The sequence below is a fragment of the Saccoglossus kowalevskii genome, chromosome 19, assembly GCF_978046115.1.
Source record: "Saccoglossus kowalevskii chromosome 19, keSacKowa6.1, whole genome shotgun sequence".
Taxonomy (NCBI): Eukaryota; Metazoa; Hemichordata; class Enteropneusta; family Harrimaniidae; genus Saccoglossus; species Saccoglossus kowalevskii.
Genome location: NC_140659.1, coordinates 13,065,980 through 13,080,954, shown reverse-complemented (window position 1 = coordinate 13,080,954; position 14,975 = coordinate 13,065,980). Strand labels below are relative to the sequence as shown.

Below are 14,975 nucleotides of genomic sequence, written 5' to 3'. Positions count from 1 at the left end.
TTTGGCCAAGCAGTGTCGCAGCTGCCATTGGGATTGGCCAAGCAATGTCGCAGCTGCCATTGGGATTGGCCAAGCAGTGTCGCAGCTGCCATTGGGATTGGCCAAGCAGTGTCGCAGCTGCCATTGGAATTGGCCAAGCAGTGTCGCAGCTGCCACAGGGATTGGCCAAGCAGTGTTGCAGCTGCCATTTGGATTGGTAAAGCAGTGTCGCAGCTGCCATTGGGATTGGCCAAGCAATGTCGCAGCTGTCATTGAGATTAGCCAAGCAGTGTTGCAGCTGCCAGTGGGATTGGCCAAGCAGTGTCGCAGCTGCCATTGGGATTAGCCAAGCAATGTCGCAGCTGCCAGTGGGATTGGCCAAGCAGTGTCGCAGCTGCCATTGGGATTGGCCAAGCAGTGTCGCAGCTGCCATTGGGATTGGCCAAGCAGTGTCGTAACTGCCATTGGGATTGGCCAAGCAGTGTCGTAACTGCCATTGGGATTGGCCAAGCAGTGTCGTAACTGCCATTGAGATTGGCCAAGCAGTGTCCCAGCTGCCATCGGGATTGCCCAAGCAGTGTCTCAGCTGCCATAGGGATTGGCCAAGCAGTGTCTCAGCTGCCATAGGGATTGGCCAAGCAGTGTCGCAGCTGCCATTGGGATTGGCCAAGCAGTGTCCCAGCTGCCATTGGGATTGCCCAAGCAGTGTCTCAGCTGCCATTGGGATTGGCCAAGCAGTGTCACAGCTGCCATAGGGATTGGCCAAGCAGTGTCGCAGCTGCCATTGGGATTGGCCAAGCAGTGTCGTAGCTGCCATTGGGATTGGCCAAGCAGTGTCGCAGCTGCCATTGGGATTGGCCAAGCAATGTCCCATCTGCCATTGGGATTGCCCAAGCAGTGTCCCATCTGCCATTGGGATTGCCCAAGCACTGTCCCAGCTGCCATTGGGATTGCCCAAGCAGTGTCTCATCTGCCATAGGGATTGGCCAAGCAGTGTCCCAGCTGCCATTAGGATTGCCAAAGCAATGTCCAAGCTGCCACTGGGATTGACCAAGCAGTGTCGCAGCTGCCATTGGGATTGGCCAAACAGTGTCCAAGTTGCCATTGGGATTGCCAAGCAGTGTCCCAGCTGCCATTGGGATTGGCCAAGCAGTGTCTCAGCTGCCATAGGGATTGGCCAAGCAGTGTCCCAGCTGCCATTAGGATTGCCTAAGCAATGTCCAAGCTGCCACTGGGATTGACCAAGCAGTATCGCAGATGCCATTGGGATTGGCCAAACAGTGTCCAAGTTGCCATTGGGATTGGCCAAACAGTGTCCAAGTTGCCATTGGGATTGCCAAGCAGTGTCCCAGCTGCCATTAGGATTGCCCAAGCAGTGTCCCAGCTGCCATTGGGATTGCCAAGCAGTGTCCCAGCTGCCATTGGGATTGGCCAAGCAGTGTTCCAGCTGCCATTGGGATTGCCCAAGCAGTGTCCCAGCTGCCATTGGGATTGGCCAAGCAGTGTCGCAGCTGCCATTGAGATTGCCCAGTGTCCCAGCTGCCATTGGGATTGGCCAAGCAATGCATCATCAACCCTTCCTCAAACCAAATTACCCATCAAACCATTCCATCACGATTATCCAGCAAAGAATGTTATAGTGCATACAACAGTTTAGCAATTTCGCGACAGACATACCAGTATGTTAAACCTGGATGTTAACTAAGACATCAAAACCATTATATGTTTATTATGTTAAATTTATTTACAACAAAGCTCTGTACATAGAAAAGCAGTCACATCAAATAAATAATAAACATATTACTAACATAGTAATGAAACTGACAATATGGCAATAGATAGGATTTAGTATTTGAAGTTTGAATGCAGTACAGGAATTACATCAGATAATGGTAAGCATTATATCTGTCAAATTTACCTTTCCAATCACATCAGTCAAATTTTGTATAACCAATATATTTGACATGCCATGTACTGGTATACATTTGTTTTCAATTTTGGTATATTATTGGCATGAACTGACATTAAAAAGAAAATTCAGTCCAATCACCCTTGAATGAATACATACCAATGACAAAGCATATATATATATATATATATATGGCTAAATTTGTTTGAAAGCTGCTCTCTGATTGGTCTAACTGTTGTGTGTCAGGTTTTGGTAGCCAATCAGGTATAATCTTGTAAGTAGCTTTGCACTGACTAGCAAGATCCCTACCTCAGTAAATAACGTAACAGTGAATAACAGAAATGCATGTTTTTTTTTTTTGCATTTCAGAATATGCCAAAATAAAACGTGTCTGGTTTTGAGTTGAGTTTTTTCCATTTTTAACATTATTATGTCACCCATCCACCCAATCAAACACTCACCATAAATAAATATATTGGGGGTGGGTTACATCTGATGCTGTTTGCATCACATACTCAAACAAGCAGTCTATATATTCTAATGAATCTGCTTGATCCAGTATTCAAAGTAAAAATGTCTTGAAATATTTACCAGTATACATGTATCAAATGAAAATAGTCACCCTATAAAGAAAATCAGAGAAATTGAGTCAAAAATATCAGTTACCAAAAACATGCAAAAACATTGACTAAAATATAAAATGTTCCAAGAGACGAAGAACTTGGAATTAACCCAGGTACATGCTTTTTAAAGCAATCAGGCTTAAGTTTTCCAAAAGCAAATTGAAAATATCAGTTATTGACCAAAAATAGTCATAAACTTGTCATGAAATGCACAAAAATAAGTGAATCATTTCAGGTACCTGCCTGGTGATTCAAAAAGGAAATTGAAAATGTAAAAATTGATGGATATTGTAATGAATAACTATATCATCTTTAATGGCAGCACCTCCCACACACCGCACTGTAACTCAAAATGAATTTGTTCAAGGCAAGTATACAAACCATATTTGAATTTACTAATTACGAAACAAAATTGGGAATCCAAAAATTCCCCACAATTTGTATTTAAACCTAGATACTGGCTCAAACTATTTTTCTTACTGTTTCTTGTTAAAGATCACATACAGAAATGTATTTAAATATCACTGGCCTTTATGTCATATAGATTTTATGAGAGAATGTTTACCAAGGTGAATTATATCATTAATGATATGTAAAGTTAAAACCTGAATTTTCTAATACTATCTCACAATTTCAGCAGAAAAGAACACATTTTTGGACCACTTACATAAATAGTTTTGTTGAAAACATGCAAAGTACATGTTTGTTATTATTACAAGTGTCACTGTAGAGTTGCTCCCAAGAGAATTCATAGAGCTTTATTGGGGTATGTGAAATATTTCATAATAACAAAGATTCACTTCTGTGCAAATTACTACAACCAGCAGTAACGAAGAACCATTTCGTGCACATTCAGATCAAAAAATATTTCACATGTTCTAAGACCCCAATCAAGCTACATGAATGATGTCATGGGACAACTTCAATAGCTATGTACTTCACTCACATGGTGGTGATGTCATCTCGCATAGTGGTGATGTCATTTCGCATAGTGGTGATGTCATCTCCCATAGTGGTGATGTCATTTCGCATAGTGGTGTTGTCATCTCACATAGTGGTGATGTCATCTCCCATAGTGGTGATGTCATCTCCCATAGTGGTGATGTCATCTCCCATAGTGGTGATGTCATCTCCCATAGTGGTGATGTCATCTCCCATAGTGGTGATGTCATCTCCCATAGTGGTGATGTCATCTCACATAGTGGTGATGTCATCTCACATAGTGGTGATGTCATCTCACATTGTGGTGATGCCATCTAACATAGTGGTGATGTCATCTCACATAGTGGTGATGTCATCTCCCATAGTGGAGATGTCATCTCACATAGTGGTGATGTCATCTCACATAGTGGTGATGTCATCTCACATTGTGGTGATGCCATCTAACATAGTGGTGATGTCATCTCCCATAGTGGTGATGTCATCTCGCATGGTGGTGATGTCATCTCGCATAGTGATGATGTCATCTCGCATAGTGATGATGTCATCTCGCATAGTGACGATGTCATCTCGCATAGTGACGATGTCATCTCACATAGTGATGATGTCATCTCACATAGTGGTGATGTCATCTTCCAGATCAGTACTTGTGGAAATATAATACTAAACTGATATATATGGCTAATTCAAGAGGTAGAAAAGGGTCATTAAAACATTGAAATGGCAAAAAACTTGGAAAGAGTAATATCAGGTGTTGTCATGACAACAACAAAACAGTAGGTCCCATCAACTCTTTAGGTATATTGTAATAATTAAATACTAGTATATTAATATATCACAATATTTTTAGTGTTATGATCTAGAATATTTTTTTTTGTAATATTTATAAATTTATGCAAAATAGCATTTGTATGTCAACTATTATCAATAGCTAACAATAATTTCATTTGAACAACTCACATTATTTTAGACTAAACATTTTTTCTTTTTAGTTTTAAATAGTTATGACAATTCTTATCTGATTGAGCATGTGATCTGAATTCGGGAACACTGGCCCCACTCATATTTTGAATGCTTCAGTTACAAGAGGGTTCTAATTGACAATATAGATATATTATGAAATTTATGAAAATGATTCAAAATATTATTTATTAACATCTTCTATTTATTTATAAATTCACGCAGAACAGACTTGTCGTAAATCAAAAATGGCTTACTGTTTCGTCTGCATCAATACGACAGAATTTTAGTCCTATGTGATAAATGTCACAGTCATCAAAAACTTTGCACAAGTACAATACTCATGTAGCAACAATGCAGTGTCACCCAGATGTAATTACAAACACAGTGTTGCCTTGATGTTCTGCATGCACAATTACACACTGCAATGTCTTCTTGACAAGTAATGTAGCGGTTCCAGTTTAGTATCGCTTTGTCGTAGTACATGTGCAGATACACTGCAGTTTGGTCGTTAAGTAGTACACGTGTGGTTACACTGCAGTTTGGTCGTTAAGTAGTACACGTGTGGTTACACTGCAGTTTGATCTTAAAGTAGTACATGTGTGGTTACACTGCAGTTTGATCTTAAAGTAGTACATGTGTGGTTACACTGCAGTTTGGTTTAAAGTACTACATGTGCAGATACACTGCAGTTTGGTCTAAAAGTAGTACACGTGTGGTTACACTGCAGTTTGGTTTAAAGTAGTACATGTGTGGTTACACTGCAGTGTTGCCTTGACATGATACTGCGATTACACCACAGTATCATCGATGTAAATGTAGTACAGGTCTAGTCATGTGTGCAGTTACACTGCAGTGTCACCTAGACGTAGTGAAATAGATTGGCAGGATTGGCACGCCTCCTCTTGCTCCCCGTCTAGTCAGGAGGGCTTATCAATAACAGATACTCCAGAGTAACTTCTACCAGTCGTCATACAGGATGGTATCAAGCACCATGTATCTGTACGTGGATTATAACACTCTACTGAGGAGAGATTAGCAGACCCATCATCACCTCCTACCACATACAGCAATCCATTGACAGTACACACACCTATACAGATATCAAAATATTCATACAATTAATAGGAGTGTATTAGTGGCAAAACAAACTAGATAACACAAGTAAAATTCTATGTTTAATAATGTATTTTATTTATAAGACGTGTATCTTCAATGGAGAAGCATGTAAGCCACATATGCACTTATTGAGGGATCATTAGAAGACCACCAGGTAGAAAATGTCGTTTTGGAATTACTGTAAATTATTAACATTAATTTCTAATAAAAAATAATTCTTATTAACAGATCAAGTCAATAAATATATATAAGCATCTACACTTCTAAAATAGCTCAAATGAAAGCAAACCAAATATGTTGATATAAACATATGCAGTTCTGAAAAGTTTGAAAATGTTGTGTATTTTCCATATATTATACACTATACCTGCATTTCTTCTACAAAGTGTCATATCTGCTACTTGTGTCCACTGATTTAGATCAGGATTATAAACTTCAACACTTTTTCTAACGAGTGGGCCATCATGGCCTCCAACTGCATGTAATAAACCACCTACCACTCCAACACCTAGAACACCAAAAATAATAATGTTACATAATTATGTAATATTCTAAAACTTATTGTTTCACTGAAAACCAGTATATTCAAATTATCAAAATAATGAAATTTAATAAAAGTTAAAAATAACGTTTTCATAGCAGCAGTCGAGCGGCACCTGATCTTGGCCTACACGTGCATGTCAAATTTTATAAATGTCTTCAAACATTCAATCAATAAATGCCTGATTAGATTTATAACAAGATAAACTAATGTCCAACTGACACTACTATATTTTAGGAAACAAATCATCAGTAATGTTGTGATATATGTAGCTGTGATGGATGCATGATTGGTAGGACTGCAATTTTAAATCATACTACTGGGTTTGAATAACAAAACGATAAAGCCCACATGTTAATAATCACAATAGATGCAGTGTATAGTGATAATAATATAAGGTTATTACGAAGAACAGAATCAGCGAACTTCTTTGTATGGAGTCAGGTCAAACCCTGGTGGCAGCCATGTTTGTTTTTATTATTAGAGGATGCTTACGCGCGTAATCATTCCATATTTGGAATTCGCATTTCCTAATATGGTAGGATGAAAATACCCTGTAAATTACGGCACGCTGTAACTTATGGCATTACAATGACAGATGTATAATAATAAACTGTGCAGCATGGGATACTCAAAGCAGTTATTTCCCATGTGAAAGAAAGAGCTGACATATGTACCACATAACAAACAAATACATGAATTAACATTTCAAATGACAGCTGGCTTGCCCTAATCATCAATGCTTGAATGACCAGTCAGCATGCATGTATATGTATAAAAATAAGAGTCTTCAACCCAGTATACTGTAAAATCTGTATTAAAAGCCGCGGCTTTTATTAAAATGGTACAATGCAACAGAGGGGATGCGGCTTCTATTAGAGCATCTACACATATGAGAAATGGTGAATTTTTGGGTCTTGATTGTTCAAAAAAAATGGGTGCGGCTTCTATTAGGGCTGCGGCTTCTAATACAGATTTTATGGGGTATATTCTGTGATTTTACTCAGTCAATGTAGCCATCTCGACTTCTAAGATTTCTCAGAAATATTATAACCGAATTTCAGAATAAAATAGCAAAAACTATAGCAACAGGAAACACAAGCTTAGCATGTGTTTCACCCAATCAGACATACTGTATATGTAATACTAGAATTCAGCTTTGGATTAACTATGCTACTACATTACCAATCTGTACACTACAGGTATAATTACAATGTATTGTCGATGGAATCAATAAAATTACTGAATACAAAATGATAACACAAGCTTGATGTTTGTTAAAGATACTTCTCAACAAAGATAAATAACACAATATTGATCTTACCAGCACCAGACCTTCTACAGCTCATTTCCGCAACTTGTGTCCATTCATTGATTGATGGATCATATCTTTCCACAGAACTCAAGCAATGTCGTGAGGCACCATCATATCCACCAACAGCATACATATAACCTATAGAAATAAACCACGAGGATGTTACATTTTCCAATTTATAATTCCTGAATTATAAAACTAGTCTGACTTGTAGCTTATGAAAAAAAGAGGTTCAATGAATGAATAAAATATATCAGTGTTGACAGAGACAGAATGGTTAGTGACATACATTCAGTATCCATGCTGTTTTTAACAACAACAATTTCATGGTTACTAATTTTTTGAAACAATCAGCTAGAAACAACTCTTCTTAAAAAATAAATTCATGATTCATATATGAAATGGCCATAGTACTCACAGCTCCTGATTGTGATCAGTGAGCAATATAATGTAGTTAAATCAGTCAACCATATTAGAGTTTTTTTATTCCAATCTGATTAAAATCAATGTAGGTATGGGCTCCATTTTTTTTAATAATTTTGGTTATTTATGAATATTTTTTTTATATATTGAATCTTGGACAAAATCAAAAAATAATTGGCCAATATCAAACATCAAATTTTAATCAGATTTTCATCCCTACATGTTCTACACAAAACAATAATCTGATGATCTCAACAATAAGAACACAGTAATTACCTCCTAGTACAGCCACGCCTACACTGCTTCTTCTGACACTCATTGTGGCTATTGGCTGCCATTCATTGCACTTTGTATCATAGCGTTCACAGCTTGCAAGACCTAGACCATGTACAATGAACAAGCAGTATAAGTGAGAGTATTCGCACACAGGCAATTAATATACATCATTAAGGCAGTTCAAGACAAATTCAAATTTTGCACTACTGAGCATGTTACTGCACATATATGCAATGCATTATGGGAGATAATATGTATTACTAGTATGACACTAGAAACATTTTGAGGAATGAAAAAATGTCACCATAGAAACCAGTGTAAAAATACCAGTTTGGACAATTTTTCATGAAATTTTTACAATGTGTCTCGAAAAATTGTTCTGTAACAACAATTTTTTTAAACATTTTTGGTATCCTAAATGAAGATATGTGGCGTACGAACAAATGGCTAGAAACAAATATATCATAACCATAGATGTTGCCATGATAACAAGATGATTGATTTTACAGATGAAACTGTAAATCCATGTAGCAAAAAAAAATATGAAGACATTCTCAAAAAGATGTAACATTCTTATCCAAGAAATAAAACACAGTAGTTGATATAACAGATTTCAGCTTTTCTACAATCACAATTATTGGTGGTTATAAAAGTATTTTCACCGCTTGCTGATGTGTTAAAATAACAGTGTTAGGTAGTGCTGAATTTTTAGTGTACATACCTGTAGAACCATCAAAACCCCCGACTGCATACACATAGGAATTTAAAACTGCTACACCCAGTGTACTACGTCTAGCTTCCATTGAGGCCACTGACGACCACTGATCCTTGGCTGGGTCATAGACATCCACAGTTCTAACACGTAATGATCCGTTGAATCCGCCTACTGCAAATATCAAACCATTTATAACTGCTACACCTGAAACAGAAAATAGTAATGTTCAGACGTGACCCTCAGAAAATGACTATACGTGAGTGATAGACTGTAGTAGTGTGCACTAAGGTGATTGACAAGTGTATCTCTGGTAAGTTATAATGATTAGGTACTGTAGAGTAAGTACTTTATTTTTGCTGAAGGGATGCTTTAGTGAAAATAAAATCCAGTGTGTATACTTTTTTTCCTTCACTTCACATTCAACTCATCAAAAATCAGTGAAAATAAATTCCATACATAACACCCAAATAGCTTTTTCAGCGAAATTTAATTCCAGCGAAAATAAAGTATTCTACAGTATACAATAAACCCAACTGTTTTACATGCACTTCAAATCGAGCAAATAAATTAGAAGGTTCCAATACTAACCAGCCCGACATCTTCTTGATGTCATCTCTGCGACTTGGTACCATCTTTCTTCTTGAAAATCATAACATTCCACACTCCTTATAGCTTTAGGTGCTTGCCCACCAACTACAAACATTAACTGGTATAATAATCTGGTTAGTTTTATAGCCAGCCAAGAATGTTTATTTAGCCAATGCCCCAATTATTAGGGTTGTATAAAGCCTTTTGTTTACCCTAACAGAAAATCCGTGGAAATAATAAATTTCATTTATTACTCATTGGGCTTAATTAAAGATTGCAGCCCCAAACGGTACTACTAGAGAATATACCTGGGTCGAAAGGAAACACCCTAGAGTAGAAAAAGGCCCTGCCTAAGAGGTCACCCCCCCATGGGCAATCACACGCCCTAGGCCTGCCAGTTTCCTTAATTCTCACAAATGTTTCCGGTGCACCACAACTGGCTTGTGGGGGTGGGGGTGGTTTACACGGATTTTCTGGTAGGTAACACTAGCCTCTGCATGTGTACATACATATATTGCAAGACTACATATAGTCATGGAATGACAAGTAATTGTTGCCATACCTTAGGAAGTCCAATGGGTGTCCTTGGTCGTGTTCTTGGTGTTTTTAACATAGATCTCTGGTCACTAGATAGTAAATGATATTTCATTGCCTCTATCAAATAATCCTTGCATGAGTTATTGGACTTCACCAACGATTCTTCTTCCACTGTCTGTACTAAAAATTCTCTGGATAGCAATGGCAGTCTAACATGTTCCATTAAAATAGCGGTATGTTCTTGTCTATTTGGTGAGTCGTGTGTTACCCAGGCAATAACAGCTTCAAAAACCTGTACACCACAAGAGACATTAAGTGATGCCATGGATGTTAGAGCAACATTTTTAAACTAATAAGTAGATTGTAATGTTATTTTTATTGTACTAATATTAATTTTGTTATATGTTATTTTTCATGATCTATAACAGTATTTCTTGTACTTATTTTAAGAAATGTATCTTTAATTTTGCAGCTCCTGTACAAGTGAGCCCCTTGCTTTAAAAGTGTAGCACCAAATAAATAAATAAATAAATAAATAAAAAAAGTGATATCATATTATAAATCCATATTTCATTATAGGTCTTGTCTAATCTACCAGTAGATTTGTTTTCCTCAAAGGTATGTAGTGGCATTCTCGAGTTCCAGTAAGAGTAGACTTGAGTTGTTGTCTGAGCTTCAAATTAAGCATAGAAGACTGTCTACACACTCAGAACAAAGTCATTGCTTAGTTATCAATTGGATTCTATGCTTAGATCATTGCTATGGAACTCACAATCCTTTTACAAGTTTTCTGACAGCAATTAATTTTATCATCCACCGAGAAGCTCCAAATTATAGACGTATTTTTTACTGAATTTTACTGAGACATTGCTGTGATATAGCCACTACATAACTGGACTGATTCCTGTTCTAGTTACACTGTATTTTCATACAATTTTTTCATATATGTATGCTGCCCTCAATAATATTTTGATTGTAATGTATGAAAGTTACATACACATGATCAAAAAGCAAATACAATTTCCTAGATTAAATACAGAACAAATTTAATGTCGCAAGAAATGGGAATTTAACACAACTTCTCAGGATCACATAATCTTTACTTATAGATTTGACAGTACTTATAAGTTAAACTGTACCTTTTCTTCTGTTGGCACTGTTAAATGGTCGGATGATATTAATTCACACACCTGACCCGCTGACAGTGTTAAAAATTCGTCTCCTTGAATCACGTCACTATAAAACAATGAATATCAATATGCAACGTTGAAGTCATGTTTTTTGTTATATGTGATTATAGATGAGACATGCACAAAATCAAACTTGTCTAAGACTCTATGTTTATAACTAGCTTGCCTGTAAATGTGAACTTTTAGCAGCTCTCTAAACACTGCTCACTATAAAACTCATTTTAGCTGGAATTAATTTTCACTGAATAGACTTTGGGTGTTTTGTATGAAATTTATTTTCACTGATTTTTGACAAGTTGAATGTAAAATATAGGAAAGATGGTATATTCGCTGGATTTTATTTTCGCTGAATCATTCCTTCACGAAAATTAATTCCAAGCGAAAATAAAGTAATTTACGGTACTATGTAAATATTCATGTTTTGGTAGACCTCACCATATATGCATATGCAGTTATGATTACTATTCCATACATGTATGTTTTGATGAGAATTAGATAAACATTACTCGTAACAATGATTCCTTTGACATCTGCAAACATTTTTACCCACAAAACTAAAATGAAAACTTATTTTGGTTGAGTGATTATACAATTTTTATCCTAGTTACTAGTATATGACAATTTAAGATAACAACAATTACTCCCATGATGCAATGCTTTAATAGAGAATAGTTCTTGATAATGTTAACTGAAAGTTTATTTTTAATAAGAGTATAATTATTCTTATATTTATTGATTTTTGAGAACTATCGGCAGTCATAAATACACATACAGACAAGCTCAGATGCCCAATTAGCATAAATTAGCATACGATTCAAAAAGAGTAGTTCCATAAAATTATAATTTCTTTTTCATCCCAATTACAGCTACATTTTGTATAAGTTTAATCTTACCTGAAGTGTTGCATTGTGTAATTCTGTGCACAATTCAGTAAATCAGCACAGGCATGAACATCAGCAAATGCTCGAATACCGAGACAGTTAGTTGGATGTAATTGTCGTTGTAAAAAATCACAACAGGCATCACGTACATCAGGTAACTGAAGTAAATTAGCTGCTGGTAACAATGCCTGAAAAAAACAAAATAAGCTAACATTTAACTATCACATTACAGCTTCGAATCAAATAGTGCTTCATAGTTATGTTGATGTGACTCATGCTAAATGTAGCTTAGAATCCATATGGTGTTTTACTGGCCACGACATTGTGCCTAGTTAAAATGTTAGTATTAAATTACCCACTCGAATGTTTCACATACACACTGCAGGATCTTATGTGTGTCTTCATTAATCAGTTACTGTTGTAAATTCTCAATAATCACATGTTAAACCAGTCTGCCATCAATTAGCTGATGACGAGAAATACTGAACTCATTTGAGCCAACATCACGCTCACAGGTTTTAGTCTACCATCAATTGGTTGTTGACAAGAAATACTGAACTCATTTGAGTCAACATCATGCTCACAGGTTTTAGTCTACCATCAATTACATGTAGCTGTTGACAAGAAATACTGAACTCATTTTAGCCAACATCACACTCACACGTTTCCGTCTACCATCAATTAGCTGATGACGAAAAATACTGAACTCATTTTAGCCAACATCACACTCACACGTTTCCGTCTACCATCAATTAGCTGTTGACGAGAAATACTGAACTCATTTGAGCCAACATCACACTCACACATTTCCGTCTACCATCAATTAGCTGTTGACGAGAAATACTGAACTCATTTGAGCCAACATCACACTCACACGTTTCCGTCTACCATCAATTAGCTGTTGACAAGAAATACTTAACTCATTTGAGCCAACATCACACTCACACATTTCCGTCTACCATCAATTAGCTGTTGACGAGAAATACTGAACTCATTTGAGCCAACATCACACTCACACGTTTCCGTCTACCATCAATTACATGTAGCTGTTGACAAGAAATACTTAACTCATTTGAGCCAACATCACACTCACACGTTTCCGTCTACCATCAATTACATGTAGCTGTTGACAAGAAATACTTAACTCATTTTAGCCAACATCACACTCACACGTTTCCGTCTACCATCAATTAGCTGTTGACGAGAAATACTGAACTCATTTGAGCCAACATCACACTCACACATTTTCGTCTACCATCAATTAGCTGTTGACGAGAAATACTGAACTCATTTGAGCCAACATCACACTCACACGTTTCAGTCTACCATCAATTAGCTGTTGACGAGAAATACTGAACTCATTTGAGCCAACATCACACTCACACATTTCCGTCTACCATCAATTAGCTGTTGACGAGAAATACTGAACTCATTTGAGCCAACATCACACTCACACATTTCTGTCTACCATCAATTAGCTGACGACAAGAAGATATAGAACTTATTTCAGGCAACCTCTAGGTGAAATAAGCCGGAGAGCTGTCTGTTTATTTCTAACTGAGAAGTATCACTCAATCACTCAAATTGATTCATATAATGTGTCCTTTGGGAATTCTAGAGATAGTGAATAGTTCCATCTAATATGTTTGCAATTTGACTCGTAATTGCTAGCATTGTAATTTGGCATTAGTGGTATGGCAAGTGGAAAGCTGTGTAGACTTGTCTACATACCTGCACATTATCTTCTGTTACTTGGACTTCAGCAGAGTAAACATAGTCTACCAGTAAATTTAATGCTTTGCCATCAATTTCTTGCAAAGTGACTCGTTCAGCTCGACTTTCTGCCAGCTCTCCTGTGAACATGGCTGAAAAGTATGGACTACAAGATGCTAACACCACTCGATGAGCGGGAATCTCAACGCCTTCAGCTTCGAGAATTACATCACATAGTTGATTTTGTCTGAAAATATAAAACATTTCAAATTATCATAACCCACATTTAATATTAAAAAGCTTGCTTTTAATTGGTGTATGAACTGAGCCAAAATAAACTTTGTAATTCCAAATCAATACACATACATGTAGAATTAAATCTATACAGCACCCAAATGAATGGAAAATAATTTCGCTTTCAAACAAAAATTACTTATTAGTTATTGAAATGTTATGCTCCAAATACATGAATAATGCATTAGTCAACATGAACCTTGCCCTCCCCAACCTGGGGTATGCAGTAACAAGAAAAATCACTAGAGTTGTAAAATACATTAGATATGTCCTAAACACTGAGATAACACAACAAATGTCTTGTTATCGCCACCCTATCTTATCCCTACATTATTGTTTTAGGTTTTTATCCCCTAGAGGGGAATTTCGTGCGAACATGACCGTCCCCCTACAAGCTTCTCTGAACATCAGATTCTGAGATTAGCCCGATAATTACCACAAATACCCCATATGTGGTAATCACAAATATGATAAGCAATTATTTTAGAACAATAGAATAACAATTGTAGAAAATAAACACATAATAAATACATAACATAATTTCAATATTCTGTAGTTGTCAGATAGCATAAAAGCATGGATAAGCATCTGTTAACGTGTACAATAAAATTTGGTAGTATATTACATCAAACTGTGGAAGTACAAACATTACGCATGTAATACTATACAAACAGTGTTCACGCAAATTTTCTCAGTCAGGTGCCCATATTTCTCAACACATTCCTAGTAATTTCTTTCAAATACCGGTGCATACGATTTCTGAGATGTAAATATATCTCAGTGGCAATATATCTGCAAAAAACACTGCTTATGATATGTATAATACTTCTAAAAAAAATGACAATACAACAAATACACCTCCTGAGTGTAATTAACCATTTGAATGCCAATTTTTTGTTCTGCTAAACTAAGATAAATTTGTTCGCATTTTCTGTAATCTTCACTGAATTCAATCTTAATTTTGAACTAAACA

The 14,975-nt window shown here is 36.5% G+C and overlaps 1 protein-coding gene across 3 annotated transcripts in view; it reads right to left on the bottom strand.

The window, feature by feature from the left end:
- Positions 1–1,676: 1,676 nt before the first annotated feature.
- The window catches only part of LOC100373948 (kelch-like protein 2), a 38,753-nt gene continuing 25,454 nt past the window's right edge, over positions 1,677–14,975 (bottom strand). For all 3 annotated transcript variants that reach the window (XM_085493908.1, XM_002730441.4, XM_085493909.1), the window contains 10 exons: positions 13,727–13,955; positions 12,008–12,183; positions 11,064–11,160; positions 9,950–10,216; positions 9,388–9,505; positions 8,806–9,003; positions 8,085–8,186; positions 7,395–7,523; positions 5,897–6,037; positions 1,677–5,503 (listed from right to left, as the gene is read on the bottom strand). In XM_085493908.1, the coding sequence (XP_085350034.1) occupies positions 5,331–5,503; positions 5,897–6,037; positions 7,395–7,523; positions 8,085–8,186; positions 8,806–9,003; positions 9,388–9,505; positions 9,950–10,216; positions 11,064–11,160; positions 12,008–12,183; positions 13,727–13,955 (1,630 nt within the window). In that variant the 3' untranslated portion in view covers positions 1,677–5,330. The remainder of the gene's footprint in view (positions 5,504–5,896; positions 6,038–7,394; positions 7,524–8,084; positions 8,187–8,805; positions 9,004–9,387; positions 9,506–9,949; positions 10,217–11,063; positions 11,161–12,007; positions 12,184–13,726; positions 13,956–14,975) is intronic.